We start from the raw sequence: 21325 nt of genomic DNA, 5'->3' as shown, positions 1-21325 counted from the left end.
GGTGTAGGGTATTATGAACAGTTCCAAATGCTATTCAATGTTGGCACAAAACCTTCAGGCTTCTGCTAGAAAGCTGAAGATGAAGAGGAACTCCATCTGTCAGCACGACAACGACCGAAAGCATACATCCAAATCAACAAAAGAATGGCTTCACCAGAAGAAGATTAAAGTTTTGGAATGGCCCGACCAGAGCCCAGAACTGACTCCGATTGAAAATCTGTGGGCTGATCTGAAGAGGGCTGTGCACAGGAGATGCCCTCGCAATCTGACAGATTTGGAGCATCTTTGCAAACAAGAGTGGGCAAATATTGCCAAGTCAAGATGTGCCATGCTGATAGACTCATACCCAACTGAGTGCTGTAATAAAATCAAAAGGTGCTTCAACAAAGTATTAGTTTAAGGGTGTGCACACTATTTTAGTTTTTTAGTTTTTATTGTTCCCCCTAAAAGATTTCAGTTTACAGGTCACATTAAAGGTGGAAAAAAAATCTGAAATTATTTATCTTGGTCTCATTTTTTTTACATTACAAAACCTGGCATTTTAACAGGGGTGTGTAGACTTTTTATATCCACTGTATGTGCCGCTTGAGACTGGTGGGCCACTGAAAGACTGTCGGACCAGTCTCAAGCGGCACATACCCTCATGTGTCGGTGGAATACCAGCAGCATACCACTCCAAGGATCGGTATACCACTCCAGGGATCGGTATATGCCGCTGAGCCATGAGTGACATACCACTGGCCACTTTTCGATCTTGGCGCTGTTGAAAAAAAATCATGCAAGGCTTTTCAAAGATGTAAAATCATAAATAAAGCACAGACTATATCCTCTCTCTCGTGTTTGATCAGTTCCCTGTTTAGGAATCCCATTATGTTAATTTCTCTACGCGTTTGTTAAAAACAAACTCTGCAGTCGACCAGTTCACCTCAGAAGCTGCCATCTCTAGTAAGTGGAGGAACATCCATCAGTACACATTTACATCGAGACAGTGGTCATGCACAGAAAACGCTGCCAGAAAATAATCAGGTTATATCGTTTACATGGGACATGGTTTTATTTTGAATGGTTTCTGAAAAAAGTTTTAAGCTACCCCTCTGCAACCGCTTGAAATTTCATTCAGTGTCGGCCTGTTTATTCTAATTGGTGTTCATATGGATCAGTTTGGGCTTTTACACCGATTATAATCAGAATATTAGGCTCCATGTAAATGCAACTAGTGATGTTTTCTTCTTGTCTTTCGTTCTCCAGTGAAGTTGAATGGGGGCAGACACGTTCAGGGCATCCTGCGGGGGTTTGACCCCTTTATGAACTTGGTGGTGGATGACTCTCTGGAGATGGGCCCTGGAGGACAACAGAACAGCATCGGCATGGTGGTCAGTACCTTGGCTTGCATTATTCTGTATTTTCCACACTGTAACAAAAGCCCATGAAATCACTCTCTATTTACCATGTGGTGCACTATGTTTACATGTACCCTTTTTATTTGGTTAAAATTCTGAGTTTGAAAACTGAGATTCCCATGAATGAATGAAAATAGTAGTGACCATGATGTGTACACTGCTTTATGGAAAAAATAAGTCAGTTGACACTTGACCTGTCAGCGATGGTGCACAATGATAACGTAGAAGTGTCAGAAATCTCTATTCTCTACTTGCACAATGTAGTGTGACATATGTCGGTTTTACAAACTGCAAGTTTTTTTACTTTCTGTGTCAGCTCTACAGTAACATGGTTAACAGTCCATACAGCACATTTTTCGGTATCCAGTGTTTTTAGCATTTTCAGAGATGAGTTAAAGTGAAGTCACTATGGCTCTTTTATAGGCTCTAGCCTGGCTGGCTACCAAACTGAAAGAAAGCACTGCAGAGTTTATGAGCTATGAGGTTGGACCTTAAATGCTTGCTTTCTTAAGACAGTGTACGGCAGACATTTTAATTTTTGGCACCTCTAGCAAGCACAGTTTCGAGAGTTGCTAATGCTCTAAAAATCGGGTTAAAGTTGGTGCTACACTGAGTGACTAGCTAATGTCTTGACGCTTTTTACCATTGACCAATTCTGCAAACTGTCTGATGCCCCAAATCGTGTTTTAACAATTGTTTTTAATAAAATATGACATAAGGGAACATCACACAGTAATCCACATCATACATTTTGCCTGTGGTTAACATTCTTGGTTATGCTATCATTGAGTAATTTTCTCTAGGGGATCCACTAGCTGGCTACTTCTCCCGACTGGCTTTGCTAGAATGTGTCATCACTGAAAGCCGTGACAGTATCGGGGTCCTGCAACTGTCGCATCTAAATGGAATGCAGACACTGACTTGTCACAGCCACATGAGGAACCAATAATTTTAACAAAGTATTTGCTGGGAAAATAGACATGCCTGATTGTTTAATACACCTGCTGTGAATGGATATACCAAGCAAATTTGGGGATAATGCACTATTCAGTATTTTAAATAATGGTTCTATTGGGAAACTATATTATGACTAATTTGAAATTTCCTCTCAATTTTACACCGAAAACCTTTAGGAAGTCTGATTTAAATGCTGTGTGTTAACTCTGTGTGGTCTCATAGGTTATCAGAGGAAACAGCATCATCATGTTGGAGGCCTTGGAGAGAGTATGAGAGAAGAGGAGGCAGCTGCACGTGGAGAAAAGAATGACCCACACCTTTTTTACATTCTGTTAACCCCCTAGTTCTTTGTGTAGTTGCAAAGCAACTGAGTCTTTGAATTGTAATGCGTTTTCTCATGTCTTCATCTAATTTCCATTGACAGATGTTTTGAATTGTGTGATCTTGATAATAAATGGTTTTTCTTTGTATTTTTTGTTTGTGCATTCAATTTACAATGTACAGTGTTCTACCACCCTAGCACGGGTTAATGCCTGAAGAAACTGACAATGCTTTGTTCATCATGTAACTGAAGCCCATTACTTTTGTTTTTGTGACAGGCAGATTAATGACAATATGAACCACTAAGAATTCAGTCAAATATCTGATTGGTTGGCAATTTATAAACCCATGTAAATTAATTCCCAAGGAGCCCCTTTCTTATATATTTATATACACTGCTTTAAGAAAATTAAGGGAACACTTTAATCACATATCAGATCTTAATGAACGAATTCTTCAAGTTGAAATTCTTTACTGATGTACATTGTATTATTTATTACGAACAAAATGACATAACAGTCAATGGAAACCAAAATCCTTAACCCATTGCGGGCTGGATTCAAAATCACACCAAAAATCAAAGTGAATAATTGAAATCACAGGCTGATCCAACTTGTGTGAATTTTACCAATGCAACTCATAATGTGACTCAGTAGTGTGTATGGCCCCTGCGTGTCCGTATGCACTCAGACAACATCTGGCATGCTCCTGATGGTCACCGGACGGTGTCCTGGGGGATCTCCTGCCAGACCTGGATCAGGGCATCAGTGAGCTCCTGGGGAGTCGGTGGCTGTACTTGGTAGCGTGGGACGCACCAATACATGACATCCCATAGGTGCTCAGTTGGATTTAATTATTAAATTATTGGAGTGGGTACACTCACGTGGCTCCAACCAGTCTATTTAAGGCTGTTTCATATTGTAAGCAGAGCTATGGCGAGTCAAAGGGGCAGTTATCCAGGCCTGTTTTTATGGGGTAGAGGAGCACACTGGAGTGGACGTCCTCGCTTTAATAACACTGAAATGTCGAAGCAGGGTCGACAGAGGGCGCTATCCAAGAGAGGCACTTCCTCCGCAGGAGGACTTTTATTTTGAAAGCTGATTGCCGTCATCGTGGAGACGTTTCTTTACGTTTTGTGTCGTAGTCGTTTGACGGTATGTGGAAAGTAGCAATGTCGGAGGAGGTTGGGAAGGCGCTACAGTCGGTAGTGGAGCGGGTGAACCAGGCGGCGGCACGACGGCCCAAGGTAACTGCAGACCGGGAGGATCCTGTTTAGGTGCACCGCTGCCGTCGCACCATTGTTGAGGTCCGAAAATGTCGTGCTGCGACAGTACGACTCGTTATGTAAGGCTGCCGAACACCTCAACCTTTGGAGGGAGACAGTCGAGCTTGTGGCAGCACTTTCATAACACCGTGGTGCTACACTCTCTGTGGCAGCGCAACGCGTGCGAGCAGGAGCATTATGCTACATAGTGTGTCTGCATGCACGCGGTCGCATAGAAATACTCGCAATCCTGATTTTATGATTGGCATGTTTATAGGTTAATCATTTACACAACCATGCTCTGGACCAATCTGTGCTCACACACTACAGCTCTGGGAGAGATGTCCACTTCTGAAAATGTAATTTTCATCAAGTCATCTTGGTCAAAGCATGTAGGAATGCACAGCATCTGTTCAGTCCGATTTCTCTTAGTGGCTCGTTACTTCATGTCCAAATCACGAGGACTGCATGATGGGTGACAGCGTTTAAAGAAAGCAGCAGCCGGAAGAATCTGTGTCACCATTGCTTTACAGGACAGGGCTGAGTCACAGAACAAAAACCCTCAGCTAACATGCTGATCACACACTGAGCTCCTCTGCTGATACATCCACTGATACAGATGTAAAATGAGCCCTTGTTGTCCTCTCTCAGACACTGCCAGCTGTGTCGCCCCGCCTCGTAGCTGTCAGCAAGACAAAACCCCCAGACATGGTTGTGGAGGCCTACAGACAAGGGCAGCGGAACTTTGGAGAAAATTATGTGAGTAAGGAGCACTACTGGTCTACACCATTCCTGACTGTCCATGTGTCACTGTATAAATGTAAAACTGAGAGGAATAAAGGTGTGAATAATGGAGAGACTGACCTCATGCTTGATCTCCACACCAGGTTAATGAACTTGTGGAGAAAGCTTCAGATCCTCAGGTAGATTTACGTATTTTATAAGTCACACTTTTTTTTTTCAACCCAGCCTCTGAAAAGTTTTAACAGAGTTTTTGTTTCTTCCATCATCTAGATTTTAGACTCATGTCCAGAAATCAAGTGGCACTTTATCGGCCACCTACAGAAGAATAATGTCAACAAACTTTTGGGTGAGTGATTGTCAACCTTCCTGCTCATGTTGCAATAATATAGATGTAAAAAACAAACCAACAACCTTGCACTGAGTTTTGCATTTCTGTTGCCAGGCGTGCCAAACCTGTTCCTTGTGGAGACGGTGGACTCCATGAAACTGGCTGACAAAGTGAACAGCTCATGGCAGCGTGTCAGAGGAGCCAGCACACAGAGGTTAAAGGTCATGTTGCAGATCAACACCAGTGGAGAAGCAAGTTAGTGTTGTTTTTATGCCTTTGTTCCGCTTTCCTATGGAGCATGCTACACACATTCACACACACACTGTGTGAACAAAGTCAATTGTTCACAAACAGCATGTCAAATGTTTGTTGTAGGTAAACATGGCCTTCCACCAGAGGAGACTGTGATCACAGTGAAACACATTGTGTCCCAGTGCGCTGCCCTGCACTTCTCAGGACTCATGACCATCGGTCGCTATGGCTACGACCTCACCCTGGGCCCCAATCCGGACTTTCAGGTATAGAAGACTTTGATGAAAACAATGTGGTTTTTGGTGGGCAGCTGTGGCTTCTGATGGGCAGGTTGCATGGCAGCGCTGCAGTCATAGACATGTAAGATGAGAGACGAAATGGTGAAACACTGTGTCTGTTAAGGTAAATGCAGTCCATTTACCATTTAACATAACTTATATGTTAGATCAATAGTATAGTGAACTAAAGCAACAAAATCAGAGCATATTTGAAAACAGATACTAAAATGAGTCTGAATACCTAGTATTCAGACCCAGACCTAGTAGTTTCAGTTTGAACCTGTCAAATGAAGGCTGGTGTGAAGAGGATGTCTGCTGTATATCTACAGTTGACTGTGAGCCACATGTACTAACTCTACACTAACATGAATATGTAAACGTGTTCTTTCAGATCTGATAGTCAACCCACTGGCACTGACTCACTGCAACCAAAACTAAATCTAAAAACTGAAACTAAAGAAAAGCATATCTCAGCTAGAGGTCGACTGACATATCAGCCAGGTTCATATAAGCTTATTGCAGAATATGTTGATGTTGGTCTGTATGTCAGCCAATGAGTTCAAACAAAATGTAGTACAGAACTACAAACTATGTTTGAGGGTTTTTAAAAAGTGTCTCCATTACATAGAATGTCCACCAGAGAGCGCTGACACTCTTGCACTGTAAAATCTCCCATTTAGCATAAAATCATTGGTCACAATTGTTAATTCATTAAAATCTGAAGGATTTTGGGGCACGCTAAAAGCTCACCTGTGAAGCAAGCAGCCCATACTGATGCTTGAGTCCTTGGCAGTGGCTCGAATTTAAATCCGGCCTGTTGCCGTTTGCTGCATGTAATACCCCACTTTCCCTCCTTTCTCCAGTCACTCTCTAAGCGGCCCTATCAAAGGCTAAAAAGCCCAAAAATGATATAAAAAAGATTGTTTGTTTATGTCATGTTTTTATGGAAAAAGGTCAGCTCATATATGGTTATCAAGATTTTTAAACCCCAAATATTCTCCATATCAGTGTTGGTCAGTCGGGCTAAAATCTTCACGCATCTCTCCTGTAGATGCTGCTGAGTCGGAGGCAGGAGTTGTGTGACAGTCTGAAGTTACCTCTGGAGGAGGTGGAACTCAGCATGGGTATGTCCACAGACTTTGAACATGCGGTGAGTGTCATTCCTTCTCAAAATGTATAAACTCTGGCTAAGCACAAATAATAATAATGAATAATAATGCATTCCTTGTTTAAAATTTCCATTGGGCAATGTAAAAAAAACTTGATTTGGAAGTTTTTGTTTGTTTTGAGAGTGCATAAATTCAGATAAGATAATTGAGTGACCAGTATTTAATACCTACACTAGGGTCCAAAAGTCTGAGACTACTTGTATTTTACATTTGTTTCCAATGTTATTAATTAAAGATGATCATATCATTTTAACAATTTGAGTGAAAAGTTGAATCCTTGAATTTCAGAATATCATTGTATATTGTATGTTGATACACTTGAGCTGGCATGGACTCCACAAGTTAGTGTAAAACCTGCTGACTCACCTTATCCCAGCATGATTTTCCACAAAGCTTCTTGTGATGTCACAGCGTGCTTGGCTTTATCAGTCTTCAAGTGCCCCCATAAATGTTGAATGGGGTTGAGGTCAGGTGACTGTGGAGGACAGTCCATGACACTGAGGACTCCTTGGTCTTCTTTGGACTTCAAGTAGGTCTTACAATTTGTAATATAAAAAATCCATATTGCATTCAAAACAAATGCAAAACGGAAGCATTTCGATTACTGGTCTCAGACTTTTGGACCTACTGGATATTCAGATTGGTTAATTTCAGTTTAATTCATAGAAATCCACTAATTTGAGTAATATGGATGTAGTGTTTTGAATATTGGACACTTCACTGTTTTATCTGAATTGATGAATCCTATAAAAAAAGTTGTTGTGACTGAAAGAAATAATTTTTGACATTTTGCCTTTATTGAAACAGATGGTTGAGACAGGCAAAGTTAAAACAAATAAATAAATAAAAAAGGTGGTGTTTCAATTTCAATAAGATTGTCATTATTATGGCTGTTATTTGACTCCATAATCATATGATAAATGTATGTAAGTCAGCATATAATACTCTTGTTGTCTAAGGTGTTCACTGAAAGTTGTGCTTACATGTTTGCTCCCATGTGTTGAAGATCGAGGTTGGTGCCACAAACGTGCGGGTGGGTAGTGTTATATTCGGCAACAGGGAGTATCCCAACAGTGCAGCGAACACTCCAAATCCCAGCCCAGCTCCCAGCCCCGCTCCCAGCCCAGAGAAATCCTCCAAGGTGGTGTCAGAAGAGGCTGCCAAGAAAATGCAGCACCTCACCGTGTCTGGACCCTAAGAAGAGCTTCTCCTCCCCTTTTAAGTAAAAAGAAGAAACTCCCTTCACGTGCAACCTGAACAGAGCAGTGGAGCAGATAATTTCCAGAGCCATGTGGAGCTAGGATTGCAAAATTCTTACATAATTTTGAAGTGTATTTGCTTAATCCTCTTCACTTTCTTGTGTGCCCTTCTTGCTTTTTTAAGCATTACAAAGTGGCATTCGGTACAGATCTAGTTTTACCTTTTTTAAAAGTAGTGTGTTACTAACCATAGTGCTCTGACTTCCTTCTCATGGAAACCTCTCCTACATGATTCCTGGATACAAGACAAATGTACAACTGAAAACATGGTGACATTTGGAAAATCATTTCAGATGAGTTATGAGATAGTGAAGATTTGTTGTGCTGATGTAATATTTTCTACCTTTCCAACCCAACATGTGACAGTGCTGAAATGTACTTGACTGTGTACAGTGTCCCACAGATCGTAAGTCCACACAGTACAATGTACTGTTTATGTTGTACGGATGAAACAAAGACTTGATTTAATAAATCATGTATCCCTTTATAATGACGCATAGTATTGTGTTTGATATTGTTTTCGTATGGTGTGTCAAATGTGTCAAATCTCTATTCTTGATATTAACAGATCCCAGAGTTATCCTGAGGAAAGTGTTTTGTCTTTGTGCAACAGTCCTGTGTCCATGCTATGGTGTGGTGCACAGTTGGAGATGAAAGGGAGTGAATCTATGCAAAGTGGTGATGTTGTTTCCGAGTAGATCGCTACACTGCAGCTATCAAGGTGTCACCGTGGTTTCGTCAAATAAGTCACAAGGTCAGTGTGTTCTTGTGTCTCCATGGAAAGTGCTTTTATTGTCAGTGATGGAAAAAGATTGATCAGCTGGTAGTTAGACATGTGGTTGCTGTATTTACGAGACATTTCAGCATTGTTTGGTTTGGAATGTGGCTCTGAGGCAAGCCAAAGCCAAGCAATAAATTTTCTTGTTGAAAATATCTGCCATTTGCTGTGTATTTCTTCCAGTTTGGGCAAAGTGGCACAGGTAACTTTTGTTAAACCCGTCAGGAGTCTGGCTTAAGTTTCTTTATTAGGCATATGGAAGTGTCATCTGGAGCACAGGAAAACATATTGATAGTTACAGTAGGTTATAGTTAACTTTAATAGTAAACACTATATCAAGAATTGGACTCAAATCTAAACTTAATAATTAAAAGAATGATAACCCACTGATTCATTGTATTCCCTTCAAATGATTCACCTCAATTATGAATCACAATTAACAGAATTAGCTAAAAGAAACTGCTGTTGATTAATGGAACCCAAACAGCAAATTTGGCTTAAGATCAGCAATAAAACACAGGCTACAACTGCTCAATAAATAAGGTCTACAATGCTGATGAAACAAAATACCTGGTGACAATTGAAAAACTTGTACATCATTCACTCAGTGTAAAAGACATTAGAAAATGAACAGGGAAGTCAATACCTGTTATTTACAACATAGAGTGTAATCCTGTTCTCAATACAGAATCACAAACTGTATCTACGCAGCTACCTCTGGTTTAATGTACCGGAAACTTAACTTACAAACTATATACAGTCGGTTACTTTGGCCCTCCATTTTACATTAATGAGCAGTACATAAACTCTTTAATATGTGGTTCTAAGAAGATAATACAGCCTATAAAAAGTATACACCCCCTTGGATGTTTTCCCCTTTTATTGCTTTTATAAATGGTATCATGGTCAATGTAATTTGGCTTTTTTGACAAGAATTTACAAAAAAACCCAACTTTAATGTCAAAATGGAAACAGAATTCTACAAAGTAATGTCAATGTAAAAAAATGTGTATATAATGTAAAATAAGTGATTGCAATAAATATTCACCTTTTTTTATGTGACTGACCTAATTCAACAGCCAACTGGTGCTAGGAGTCACAATTATTGAAATGGAGATCACCTGGGTGCAGTGATTGTAGTATAAAGACATCTGTGTCTGCACTTTCCCCGGGGTTTAGTTACATCCATCATGGAAATGTGTAAATCTTCCTCGAGCAGGCCGTCCTCACAAACTGAGAGACATGCAAGAAGGACACTTGTGAGGGAGGCCACCAAGACACCTATGACTACTCTGAAGGAGGACAACCTGATTCAGTCTGCAAGAGAACTACAACTTGGAAGATTTATTTTCCAGCAAGACAATGACCTGAAGCATACAGCTAAAGCTACACAGAGGTGGTTTAAAGACAACAAGGTGGATGTTCTGGAGTGGTCGAGTCAAAACCCAGACCTCAATCCAATAGAGAATTTGTGGCTGGACTTGGAAAGGGCTGTTTACACCCGATCACCGTGCAACCTGACAGAGCCTGAGCAGTTTTACAAAGAAGAATGCAGTAAAATTGCAGTGTCCAGATGTGCAGGCCTGATTGAGACCTATTCACACAGACTCAGTGCTGTGATTGAGGCCAAAGGTTCATTGACTAAATACTGACTTGAAGGGGGCGAATACTTATGAAATCCCTTATTTTACATTGTATATTTTCAATTAATTAACATTACTTTGTAGAAAGCTGTTTTCGTTTTGACATCAAATAATTTTTTTTGTAAATTCTTGTTTAGAAAAGCCAAATTATATTGACCATAATTCCATTTATAAAAGCAATACAAGAGAGAAAACATCCAAGGGGGCATTTTGAAGTGGTTATTAAATCCTTACAATATCTGTAACTGCTGTATGAACAGATAATGAATGGTGGACATTATAAGATTATCAAATAATGGTATTAATTTGATCAACTATGTATTTGTGTTTGTTTTTGAATTTATTTACAAATAAATATATCCATCACCATCCATCACACCTGAGCCTAATTCATTAGCTGATGGAGGCTGAAAGCTCTGGAAGAAAACTAGACCTTGAGTTGAGAATTCAGACAGCTACTACATCTGAAATCCAGATGAACCTCGAAGCTCAGCATGTCTTCATGAGATTTGAACACATTTATTATGAACAGTTTTAAACCTCCCTGTGAATGATCTGTTCTGGTGTAGATAATAAATGCTTTATAACACACTATATCTGAGTGTTCACAGATCATCACAGCTGGATTACCTCCTTCAAGGTGGTTATGTTGTCATCCGTGTCCGTTGGTTGGTTTGTCAGCAGGATTACACAAAAACTACTGAAACAGCTTTGGTGTCTGACAAAACTTTAGGTGCAGATCTAGGAATTTTTTCTCACTTTCTTCAATTGTGTGATAGGGCATTTTTCAACCTTTTGGTTAAAATAGTGCATGGATCTTGATAAAAATCAGGTGTATTTAGTTGGCTGCTATTGAGGAGCGAGTACAATTTGATGTGGATCCTGGATCTGATGACATAATGTTGAGCAGTTACAGCTGGTTTAAAATTTACAGTAATACAGGGCTGTCAAGTTTGATATTGGATTAGGCTTGATTTAGTTAAAGGGGACTGGTGGGCCTTGGTGGAGGTATACGCTCTGCTGACTGCCATTCTCGTTATACTGTGTTATTAATGACTGTTTATTCAGTGATGAATGCTTCATGGGAGGTTCTAATTGTTCACAAAGATATTAATAACCACTTAAAATGTCCTCATTGCTGCTTACCACTATATTAGTGTGTTACAAAGCATTTATAAAAGGGCTTCTATACCTCATATAAATGCCAAATACAATGCTTGAAGTAAACGTTATCAAATAAACATGTAAGGAATCAAGGCCAGGAAAATATTTGTGAAGGAAAAATAAAAGTTTGACCACTTGACAAACAGCTGAAAGCATAAGGTTAGAGGTTACAAAACTTGGAAATTAAACTATGTGCAACACTAGCAATGACAGAAAATGGTCTTCATAAAATCATGTGTTAGTAAACTACTCTTATTACTTGTAACAGCTCAATCATTCTCATTCTTATCTACTGCAGTAGTAATTCACTTGGCCTGTTTGACCATAAAATAACCTCAGTTCACTAATGTTGTTTCTGCACAGAAAGTTGACATGTCCAGTATTGTCAAGACACAACACAACACAGCAAGAAGGCAATTGGAATGTTGTGCACTGTCTTGTTGCTAACTGAAAAAACACAATAGCCTAAAACATTTACAAGGATGTTGCCCAGTATTGTCAACTGCCTGTGGGAATCTGTTCGCACCATTTATGGTTAACATTAAAACCACACGTCTCCTCCTGGATGTTTCGGCACTGTGGTTAGGCGTCTCCCCATTTCGGTCAGTCAAGTCTGTCTACTCATGCTTATGTTTCCTGCTCCTGGCCTCAAAGAGGCCTAATGGGACCATTGTCATAAATATATTACACCAGTTTCTTGGCCTCAAAGAAGCTTTTGAGGTGCTTCATCTGCCAAATGCCGGTGACGATGAGGATGAGTGTCTGAGCGATGGACCACCAAAGAACACGCTGGTTGGTGCTTTCGCTCGTCATGCGAAACCGCTCTTCACGATACTGTAGCGAACAGGATACACAAAGTAGACTTTAGATCAGTGTAATGGGATAGACAGCAACTGTACCTAATGAAGTACCGGTCCCTCACACACTTGGATGACTGGAAATTTCTACTGACCCTCTGGTAGTTTTGCTCCTTCTGGATCTGTTCGACTTGGTCCAGTAGCTGTCGGACTCGCAGCTGCAGCTCAGTGAGTTTGTCCTTAGCTGCAATTTCAGGATAGTTGTTGGTATGTTCTCCAACCTGAATATCCAGATGAACTCTCTGCAACATTGGAAAAATAGAGTTTTGGAAAATGACATGCTTGTATTATGTGGGAATTAAAAGAAAGAAAGTTTGATAGAGGTGTTTCAAAAAAAGGCTCAGAAAATCAGGACTTATTGTGAAAAACCTGGAAACAGTTTCAAAAAGCAAACACAAAGTAAACATGATCAGACTAAGTCAAGCCTGGTTTAAGATCGGATGACAGCGATTCACAATAAAAGAACACCGACATATAAAGACAAAGCTGTGGGATGTTTTGATTCACTGCCACTGAGGAGACTATTACAAACCATGTAACAAAGAAAACATTGAGGCAAAAATGAACAAAGCAGTGCCGTACACGAAGGAGAAGGGTTGCACACCTACAGTGAACTCTTCTTAGCTCCGTTCGTTACAGAGCTCTGCAAGTCATCATGGGTTCAAGTTCTGTGAACGTAATGTGAATTCTGACTTTGACCTCAGAATTCTGAGAAAGAAGTCCGAAATCAAATACATTTTTGACACGAGCCCTTATCCTCTTCTGTATGTATGATACTTTTATGTAGGGTTTTAAGTTGGTTCATTACATTTTTTCATTTTTCAAGGATGTCCACTTTCTCTTGATCAGGGAGTTGATTATCAGGATCTTCTAAAGATGTATTGAAGCGCCATCTTGTAGGAGGCTTAATATGTTTTTGATGGGGAAACAGGAGCATGACCATTGATCATGATTGAATGACTTGTGTTTTCTAGGATATGTTGGATAAGTGAGTTGCTTACAAGAAAAAATCCATTCTGGATGAAGACTGATGGAGGGAGGAAAAATAAGATGCTATCAGTGACGGGTTTCCCATTCTTCAACTTTCATGATAACCAAAATCATCCATGTATGTTTTATTTTTTCAGTGGAGGGCCAGTTTCTTGAGCTACCAGAGCTACATGAGCCATTACTTGTGGAGTTGATAACATTACTGAAGTCTCCAGCTATTATGAGATTTGTTGAGTCACATAGTAAGGTAAAAAAGTGGCAGAGAAAGGATGGATCATCATTGTTGGGGCTGTAAATGTTGGCAAGAGTAAGTGTTGTCTGGTTAATAGATGCATTAATGATTATTAACCTTCCATCTGGATCAATAATAGATGCGTTATGTACAAATGGAATGTTGTTTTCTCCATTAAATATGAAACATTTTCACCAAAATCAGTGAATAAAGTTAGAAGGTTGTGTTTTTGTACAGTAATTAGTGAGGTCTGCCCTCATCAAGGCAGGAAGTTTGTCAAATCAGAACTAAGTGGGCTTTTAGGGAGGGGGGCTGAAAGAGACAGCAGCTGAACCTGCTCATTTCAGACAGAGTGAAGAGCCAGTATGAGATATATAAGGACTTTTTTTAACTGTGAATCATGTAAAGGTACTCTAGTGGAGTCCCAGAATAAAAATATAGAGCTGGAAATAAGCGTAATAGGTCCATTTTAAATAACACAGCATCTACACAGGCGTTGTGACTTATTTTTCCTGATTAGACCTCTTGTCATGGCTTTGTGGGTGTTTTCCGGCTGTGCTTCTCCCTCACTCTCCTGTTGAATTTGTTGCACCTGGCACACCTTCATGTTGTTTTTGGTATTTTAAGCCTGATAATCTAATGTAATTTCAGAGAAAACGCTGCCTACCTGAAGCCTGTGCAGACATCTAACCAGCTAGAACAACTGTGCAGGACCATTAAAGAGAAGACAGAAGGTAAAAATGCTACAGTTCTGGGTTTAAATTATTTATAGCACGCTTGTCTTGGAATAATGTGCAGATTTGCTTGCTTGAGCCTGAGATGGACCTAAGCCTGTGAACTAGCCTGACCAGAGGCCTACGAAGTAGGATTTATGGTTAGCGAGTTAACTTCAGGATTAACTCTGGGTTGTCAGGTCTACCATGGTGGGTCACTTGTTACCGGGGTGCATCACCATGATAACTTATGCTGCACACTTAAAAGGTGCCATTTGTAAGATAAGTTGATTTTTGAGTCTCATTCCCAACTCATCAAAAACCGACACTTTAGGATTGTTGGACGGATCGGCTACCATCCTAAAGCATCTGTTTCTGACGAGTTGGGAACGAGACTCAAAAGTCATCTTTTCTTACAAATAGCACCTTTAACCGGCTCCAGAGCAAACTATATTGGAGATAACAGATCAACACATATAAATCAAAACCTCCTGACCAATCAATCATCTGGAAAATGGCATCATCGTTCATAGAGGATCCCGTGGAGCTCAGTGTGCCGTTTGTGATAGGTGTGCCTCCTCCTGTCTTATTCAGTTCATTATTTTCCTGTTTGCTGCAATCGGCAATGTCAAAACCATTTCACTGTGCTATTTAATACCTATATCTTACAACAGAGACAGATGAAGCACTGGAACCCTGTACTTGCTAAGATATTATGTTTTTATATTTATTAATTATTTGTTCTCAAGTGTGTTTGACATTACAGGGGTTGCAGCTGTAAGCATAAGACTGTCATATACACCATAAAAATGCTTCCGAGCAACACATTTATTTAATGGAATGCACAAAGGTAATTAGAGTATGATCTACTCTTGCCCTAATAATGGGGCAGTGATACTATAAGTCTATTAATTTACACATTCACAGACATCGTCAGACAGTGATTTTTTTTTTCATTAGCTGGCCTTCCTGCATTTGGCAGCTGCAACTGTGTTGCTATTAGCCTGGATTATGTGTTTAACCCTTTCCTTACTTTTTGGTTAATATTAGTTTGTTCTGCTTTACAACACATTCTGCAGTGCAGCCATTAGACCTTTCCATCTTTGTGATGATCAAATGCTGCAAAAACCTCCCTTTTCACGTGAACATGCTCATGCTAGATGTTGAAAACAGGGATTGACTTGTTGAGCTGATAACTAGCTTTGTGTGACCGCTTAGCGTGATTACGATTGATAGGGTTAGTGAAGCCAGATGGTGGAAACATGTCCTGGATATGTTGAACTCGGCAGTCTGAAGGGTTATGTTTCCATGGTAACTTCAGACATCAGACTTATCTAAGACTCACTTTATGAACCTGATTTAGCGTTAGCCTGGTTACAGGTAATCCTGCTTTATGAAACAGGTCTCATTTTGTACAACATTCAGGACAAATTGTCTTGGGTCCCAGTGTGAATCCATTGAACATGACAGTATTATCATGAATAATTATCATTTGTGTGAAAGATTTCTAAGGAAAAAATTGTTCAGTCTGTTAAAAATCAAAGCAGTGTCCATACCAGTTTCCCTCCTGCAAAGAGAGCCATCTTGGTGGAGTTGGAGTGCAAACAGATCTGATGTTCCCCAGGAGTGTGGGAGGTGAAGGTGAACCGTCCATCTGACCCATACTGACGAGAAAGGATGACCTGGGGGAGATGACAGAGTAAAATCTTTATATTCTATTCATATGTATGTGGCTGTGTTTTATATTACTGCTTTCTCTGTCCTTACCTTTGTATCTGGATCCTTGATCTCCACATGCATCCCAAGGCCAGGGGTGGCTGGAAGGAAGGAACTGGTCTGCTTGTCCCACAGCTGAGTCCTGTACTTTCCTTTCAGACAGACAAAGCAGCATAAACATATGGCAGATTACATCCAACAGTGAGCACTGAAAGGTTTACTTATTTTATAACAACCCACCAATTACATGTCTTCCATGACATAAACAAGCTAGTGGACAGGTTGTCACTTCATACAGTTAACTTGAAAAACATTTTAGCAAACAGTTGGATTATTATTTTCACATCCATCAGACACAGGGTCACATTTGCATTAATTTGGAGTCATGTTTCTGGCCAGCTGATGAATGCAAGTGCCATGTTCACTCTCCTATTAGCGCTGTCTTGGTCTCCACTAACTCCCAAGAAAAATAGCTGACTCTTTAGCTACTAAATGCTCCACTATGTTCATCAGCTAGTCGCTAACGGCAATGGGTTTATCCAAGCTTTTATTTTACTGAAAACAGCTGGCTGCTGCAGCCAATGAGAGCGGTGATGGTGGACAAAAAGTTGAAGGACATAAAACCAAATTAGTTGAGGGATGCTAGAGCGCTCAGTAAAATTGACACCTTACCTATCAAAATACACGCACTTATCTCGTACCTTGTTATTCTATTGTTAATATCAAAACATTCTTTATGGTAGCATTTTAAAAATTAATTTAAGGGATATTTTCAAAATGTTTAATTATGTTATGCGTTTACGTTACGTTTTTTCTTACGTTCCATCAACTGTGAAATATCAATATCAGACTGTAGATTTACTAGGGCTGGGCGGTAGGCCTTAAAGTCATATCACTATATTTTTAGGCCACTCCGTGATACACAATATAGATCTCGATATTTTGAAATGTCCTCCAAAGAACTTCATAAATGCTAGTTTTGTGCAGCAAAATCAGATATCACGTTATTGATCAATATTGATACTGCAACAATATTGTAGGGATGACTATTGGTACTTTCACAAAATATAAACACAATGAGATTTTTGATCAATAATCATCAGTTATGTGGATAATATGACTAAGTGGGTAAAGACAAGTATTAGAACAAGTAGAACAGTCTGGTAAGTTCAGAAAATGACATCACTTAACTGTAATGCAGTCTTTAAAACCGGGAAAAGAAAACATTTATGCCATTTCACGACACAACGATATCCAAAATCTTAGATGGTATATATGTTTATATCACGATGACGGTGTATATCGAAAAAAATTGCCCTAAGACCTACTTTTGTAATTCTGATGGCAGCAACACACTGTAGAAGGTACTAGGTAAATTTATTTTGCATTTTTTAAACAAGGGTTAAAGAAACAGAATAAGGTTGGAGTCCCTGAGTCCTGCTACATCTATTTTAGAAAATGGAGTGTTGATGATGAATTGAGGAGTCACACAGGTTCTCAGTGATGGTAATTCCAAGGAACCTAAAACTGTTCACCTGCTCCACCTCAGCTCCACTGATGTAGACAGGGGTGTGTGTCTTTGCCTCCTTCTTTCTAAAATCAACAATCAGCTCCTTGGTTTTGCTGACGTTGAGCAGTAAATTGTTCTCTGTGCACCACCCTGCAAGATTGTTGAATTCCTCCCAATATGAACTCTCATCGTTGTTTATAATGTATCATATAATACTCTGGAGTCAGATAATTACCTCCATCACTCAAGTTTGTTTGTTTGTTGGTTTGTCAGCAGGATTACACAAAAAAATGCCAAACAGATTACAACCAAACTTGGATGGAGGAAGGGTCGCAGCCCAGAATAGACCCTATTAACTTTTGGTCCGGCTCCAAATAAAGAGACGAATCCAGGAATTCATTTCTCACTCTCTTTAACATTGCAAGTTTGAGCATTTTTCATCATTTTCGTCATTTTCCCCATGATTAATGTGTGGTTCTTTATGAAAACAATCAGGCATTTTCTGGTGGCTGGTATCCATGAGCGAGTACAATTTGATTTAAATTATGGATAAGCAGTTATGACTGATTTAAAATTTAGAGTCATAGGCTTGGCTGAATTAAAGGGGGCTATTTGGCCTTGGCTGAGGTATGAACTCTACTGAGTGCCTTTCAGTTCCTCTTAGATTTCTAGCTCTTTACAACGTACAAAGAATGGCAGTGATCCACTTGTTTTTTAAAACTGGTAGCCCCATCAAATGAGGAATTCTAGGTGACCTCTAGGTGACTAGGTGGTATTTTCCAGCAAGAGAGGTTCAAATCATGGCAGCAGCAGCTAGCAGTGTAATTTCCTGTGGCGGGTTCAGTTGCCGCTGCCAGAGACCTGCTACGGCAGTTGCTGCTGTTTGGGGCAGGTGCCACTGACCTGCGGCTGTTTGAGGGGTACTGTCTAAGTTTAAAACTAAAGAAAGCTCTGTAGGAATTAGACCTCAGGTAGTGAGGTGTAGTATTAAGAGTAACTGTGGTAATGAATGGGTTATGCACAGGACAGTAACACAGTCATGTCCTGTGTAAAGATTATTAGGCTATTTAGATTTAGACTAAGTTAACTTGTTATTATTAATCAATTAATTCCAGTTCTCTGTTGCAGTTTAGGTTGAGGAAAATATGATGTTTTGGGTTAAAACAGACCACATTATAGACCCTTCAGAACATTAACCACATGTTTGACAGGCTTCCTGGCTCTATATAGTGAGAAGAACCTCATCATAATTCTTCATTGTCAGCAGACCAGCTGTTGTAAACTAAACAGATGACTTATCACAGATATAGACCCCAAACCCTAAATGTGTATTATCTAGCTTACTAAGTCATCACTATATTTGTCAGTAAATTACAAGATTCTAATTTAAAATCATGTACTATTTTTTTTAAACATTACTCAGTTATTGCTGTTGTTAACTCATTTTTTCTTCATTAGACCCCTTATTAAAAGATTCCAATATGTATCAAACATTTCAAACCCAGTCTTTTTCAGTCAAAACATTAAAAGGTTGTTTAACTGAGATGCCTATGAAAATACCAACGTAATCCTACCACAAGGAATCCACTTGGGTCTATACCTTATTAAAGTAAATAAAACTGCAAACTGGAGGGTACAATTGCATTCACTGATGACAACCAATTTATTTCTAATTTACAGTAGATGCAGTTAACTGCGAATGGAACTAGTGTGTTGCTTCTGTAACACACAAATACAGCTTCTGTGTCATAGTTACTGTAGTGACTCTTCAATGGTGCTGTTCTACTGATCAGGATCTAAAAATAATAACAATATCAAAGTAACTGAATGGACATCAAACTACTTTTGCCTGCATACAATGGTGCAGCAGTGGCTCTTTGATTTGCATTTTAAAGTTTGTTGTAAGTGCTGTATCGTAGGCAACTGGACTCGTTTCAGTTTCTTGAAGACATTTCATCCACATCCAAGAGGCTTCTTCAGTTCTAACTAACTGGAGGGGAGTTGCAGGCTTTTAAACTATGTGTGGGAGTGTCCTCACAGAGTCGTTAAGGTCATGTGTGAACTCTGACTTTCAGATTCATAAGGGCCACTTGTAAGTAGTTGACCCAACCAGAACTCAATACAGCATTGTAGGTGAACACCTACAATCCATGACCTGGATCAACATCTTAAAGTTTAATTTAGATTTTTTGACAAATGGCCACTACAAACATTCATTAATAAACCTGGACATCTCACCATCTTACAAACTGCAGCAAGCTGTGGTCACAAAGAAGATAGCCTTCAGGGCTTTCAGCCAGAAAGACTTTCAAACATGTGGTTAATGTAGTAAAGGATCTATTTTACCCCCAAACATCACGCTTTCCTAAACCCAACTTGCAGCCTAGTTGTTGGCAACTTAACTGCACACGGTCCTTTCTGTAAATATATGTATATATATATATTTACATTTTATTTTCTGGTTGCACTATTTTTTGCACAGTAAACGGAGTGGTTGCAATTTCATTTCACTGCTGCTGTACTTGTACAATTGCATGTGACGAATAAATCTTTGAATCTTGAATCTTGAAAATTGAAAACAATATATCCTAAAAAACTGAAACATAAAGCAGCATGAAGTGCCACTGCAAGCTGCTGCTGCTGCCATGATTTGAGTAATTGAGTAGTACAGTACAATATTGAATACTGCTTATTTACTGTAAGTGTTGAACCTCAGTTTACCAATTATTGAGACCTTCAATCGCCAACAGCTGTCATGACGGAAAGGACAGCAAACAATACAACGTTTTCCATTCAATCCTGGATTTCCATTCCTTAGATATATAATGAGCTAACTCAACTGCTTAAATTGATGCTTTGTGGCGTTTATTACAGTCATCATTCTGAAAATAAAACATGATGCTATCGCTCACTGTGGGAATCTGTGTGAAATATAAAGAGGCTAGCGTGAAACAGCAGCCACAGAAGCCTACAGAAAACGTGTGTTAATACTTGAAACTAAGTTACTCGAGTCGTTTCTTCAAACTGCCGTGTCTGTTTGTCGTTATTACTGCCAGTGGTAATAACTGTATATTTGCAGCTGTTTGCGTGTATTGCTAGTTAGCTACGTCAAGCTAACAACCCCACAACATTTCAGCTTACCAATAACCATGGTCTCGTCCGGGATTTCTTCAATGAAGCATTTTTTCTCCGTCTCTCCTATGTGGAAATACAATGCGTAACTTGGATGAATCCAAGCTAATACTAAAATAACACCAGCAGCAGGGGTAGAGAGCATCATGTCCCTTCTTGCACTTTGCGCACACAGCCAAAGAAGCTTTGGTGCAGCAGTCAGCTACTGCGGAAGAAGGAAGGAAGGGGGTTTCCTGAGGCAGCGGGACTGAAATGCCCTGAGTTTAGCCTCCCAGGCATAACTCGCTTCCAGGCTGGATACCGTGAATATATTGGAAGCCGCCCATACCAACCCAGAGTGTTGTTTGCGTTGAAGGTTTTAAAAAAAAGAAATTCAACATACCATCACATGAATTTTATCTGTCTGGTAGCAATGACTGATATATTTAGAGTGAAAGTTCATTCTTGCACTGAGGTTTGGTTCAAATGAATAACTCACTGGTGATCGACATCAGCGGTGGAGTTCGCTCAATGTAAGCTTATGTAATCAAAAATATTTTTTAGAAGAATTTTAAGCAACATACAGCAAACAGTCTATGTAATGTTTGGTGTATCCTCAGGCTGGATTCCAGGTCCTTG

General features: G+C 39.6%; 3 protein-coding genes across 4 annotated transcripts in view; 2 read left to right on the top strand and 1 right to left on the bottom strand.

Annotated features, from left to right (window-relative positions):
• snrpg (small nuclear ribonucleoprotein polypeptide G) overlaps positions 1–2827 on the top strand; it is a 4361-nt gene extending 1534 nt beyond the window's left edge. The window contains exons 3-4 of the mRNA XM_073469390.1: positions 1249–1373; positions 2580–2827. Coding sequence (XP_073325491.1) covers positions 1249–1373; positions 2580–2630 — 176 coding nt within the window. The 3' untranslated portion in view covers positions 2631–2827. The remainder of the gene's footprint in view (positions 1–1248; positions 1374–2579) is intronic.
• A 979-nt stretch (positions 2828–3806) lies between these two features.
• Positions 3807–8465, top strand: plpbp (pyridoxal phosphate binding protein). 2 transcript variants are annotated; one of them, XM_073470509.1, is made up of 8 exons: positions 3807–3924; positions 4594–4701; positions 4830–4865; positions 4957–5032; positions 5129–5269; positions 5390–5532; positions 6596–6694; positions 7720–8465. In XM_073470509.1, the coding sequence occupies exons 1-8, from the start codon at positions 3835–3837 to the stop codon at positions 7909–7911; spliced, it is 885 nt and encodes a 294-aa protein (XP_073326610.1). In that variant the 5' UTR covers positions 3807–3834; the 3' UTR covers positions 7912–8465. The 2 variants fall into 2 exon arrangements, with proteins under 2 accessions (XP_073326610.1, XP_073326611.1); XM_073470510.1 differs by lacking the exon at positions 3807–3924 and adding an exon at positions 3951–4022 and having other exon boundaries at positions 7720–8086.
• A 513-nt stretch (positions 8466–8978) lies between these two features.
• Positions 8979–20887, bottom strand: tmed4 (transmembrane p24 trafficking protein 4). The gene is made up of 5 exons (XM_073470511.1): positions 20717–20887; positions 16117–16217; positions 15906–16031; positions 12510–12656; positions 8979–12391 (listed from the first exon to the last, which is right to left on the bottom strand). The coding sequence occupies exons 1-5, from the start codon at positions 20853–20855 to the stop codon at positions 12242–12244; spliced, it is 663 nt and encodes a 220-aa protein (XP_073326612.1). The 5' UTR covers positions 20856–20887; the 3' UTR covers positions 8979–12241.
• Between the last annotated feature and the right edge of the window lie 438 nt (positions 20888–21325).

The sequence above is a fragment of the Pagrus major genome, chromosome 7 (genome assembly GCF_040436345.1).
Source record: "Pagrus major chromosome 7, Pma_NU_1.0".
In the NCBI taxonomy this organism is placed as follows: domain Eukaryota; kingdom Metazoa; phylum Chordata; class Actinopteri; order Spariformes; family Sparidae; genus Pagrus; species Pagrus major.
This window is presented reverse-complemented; position numbering and strand designations above follow the sequence as displayed.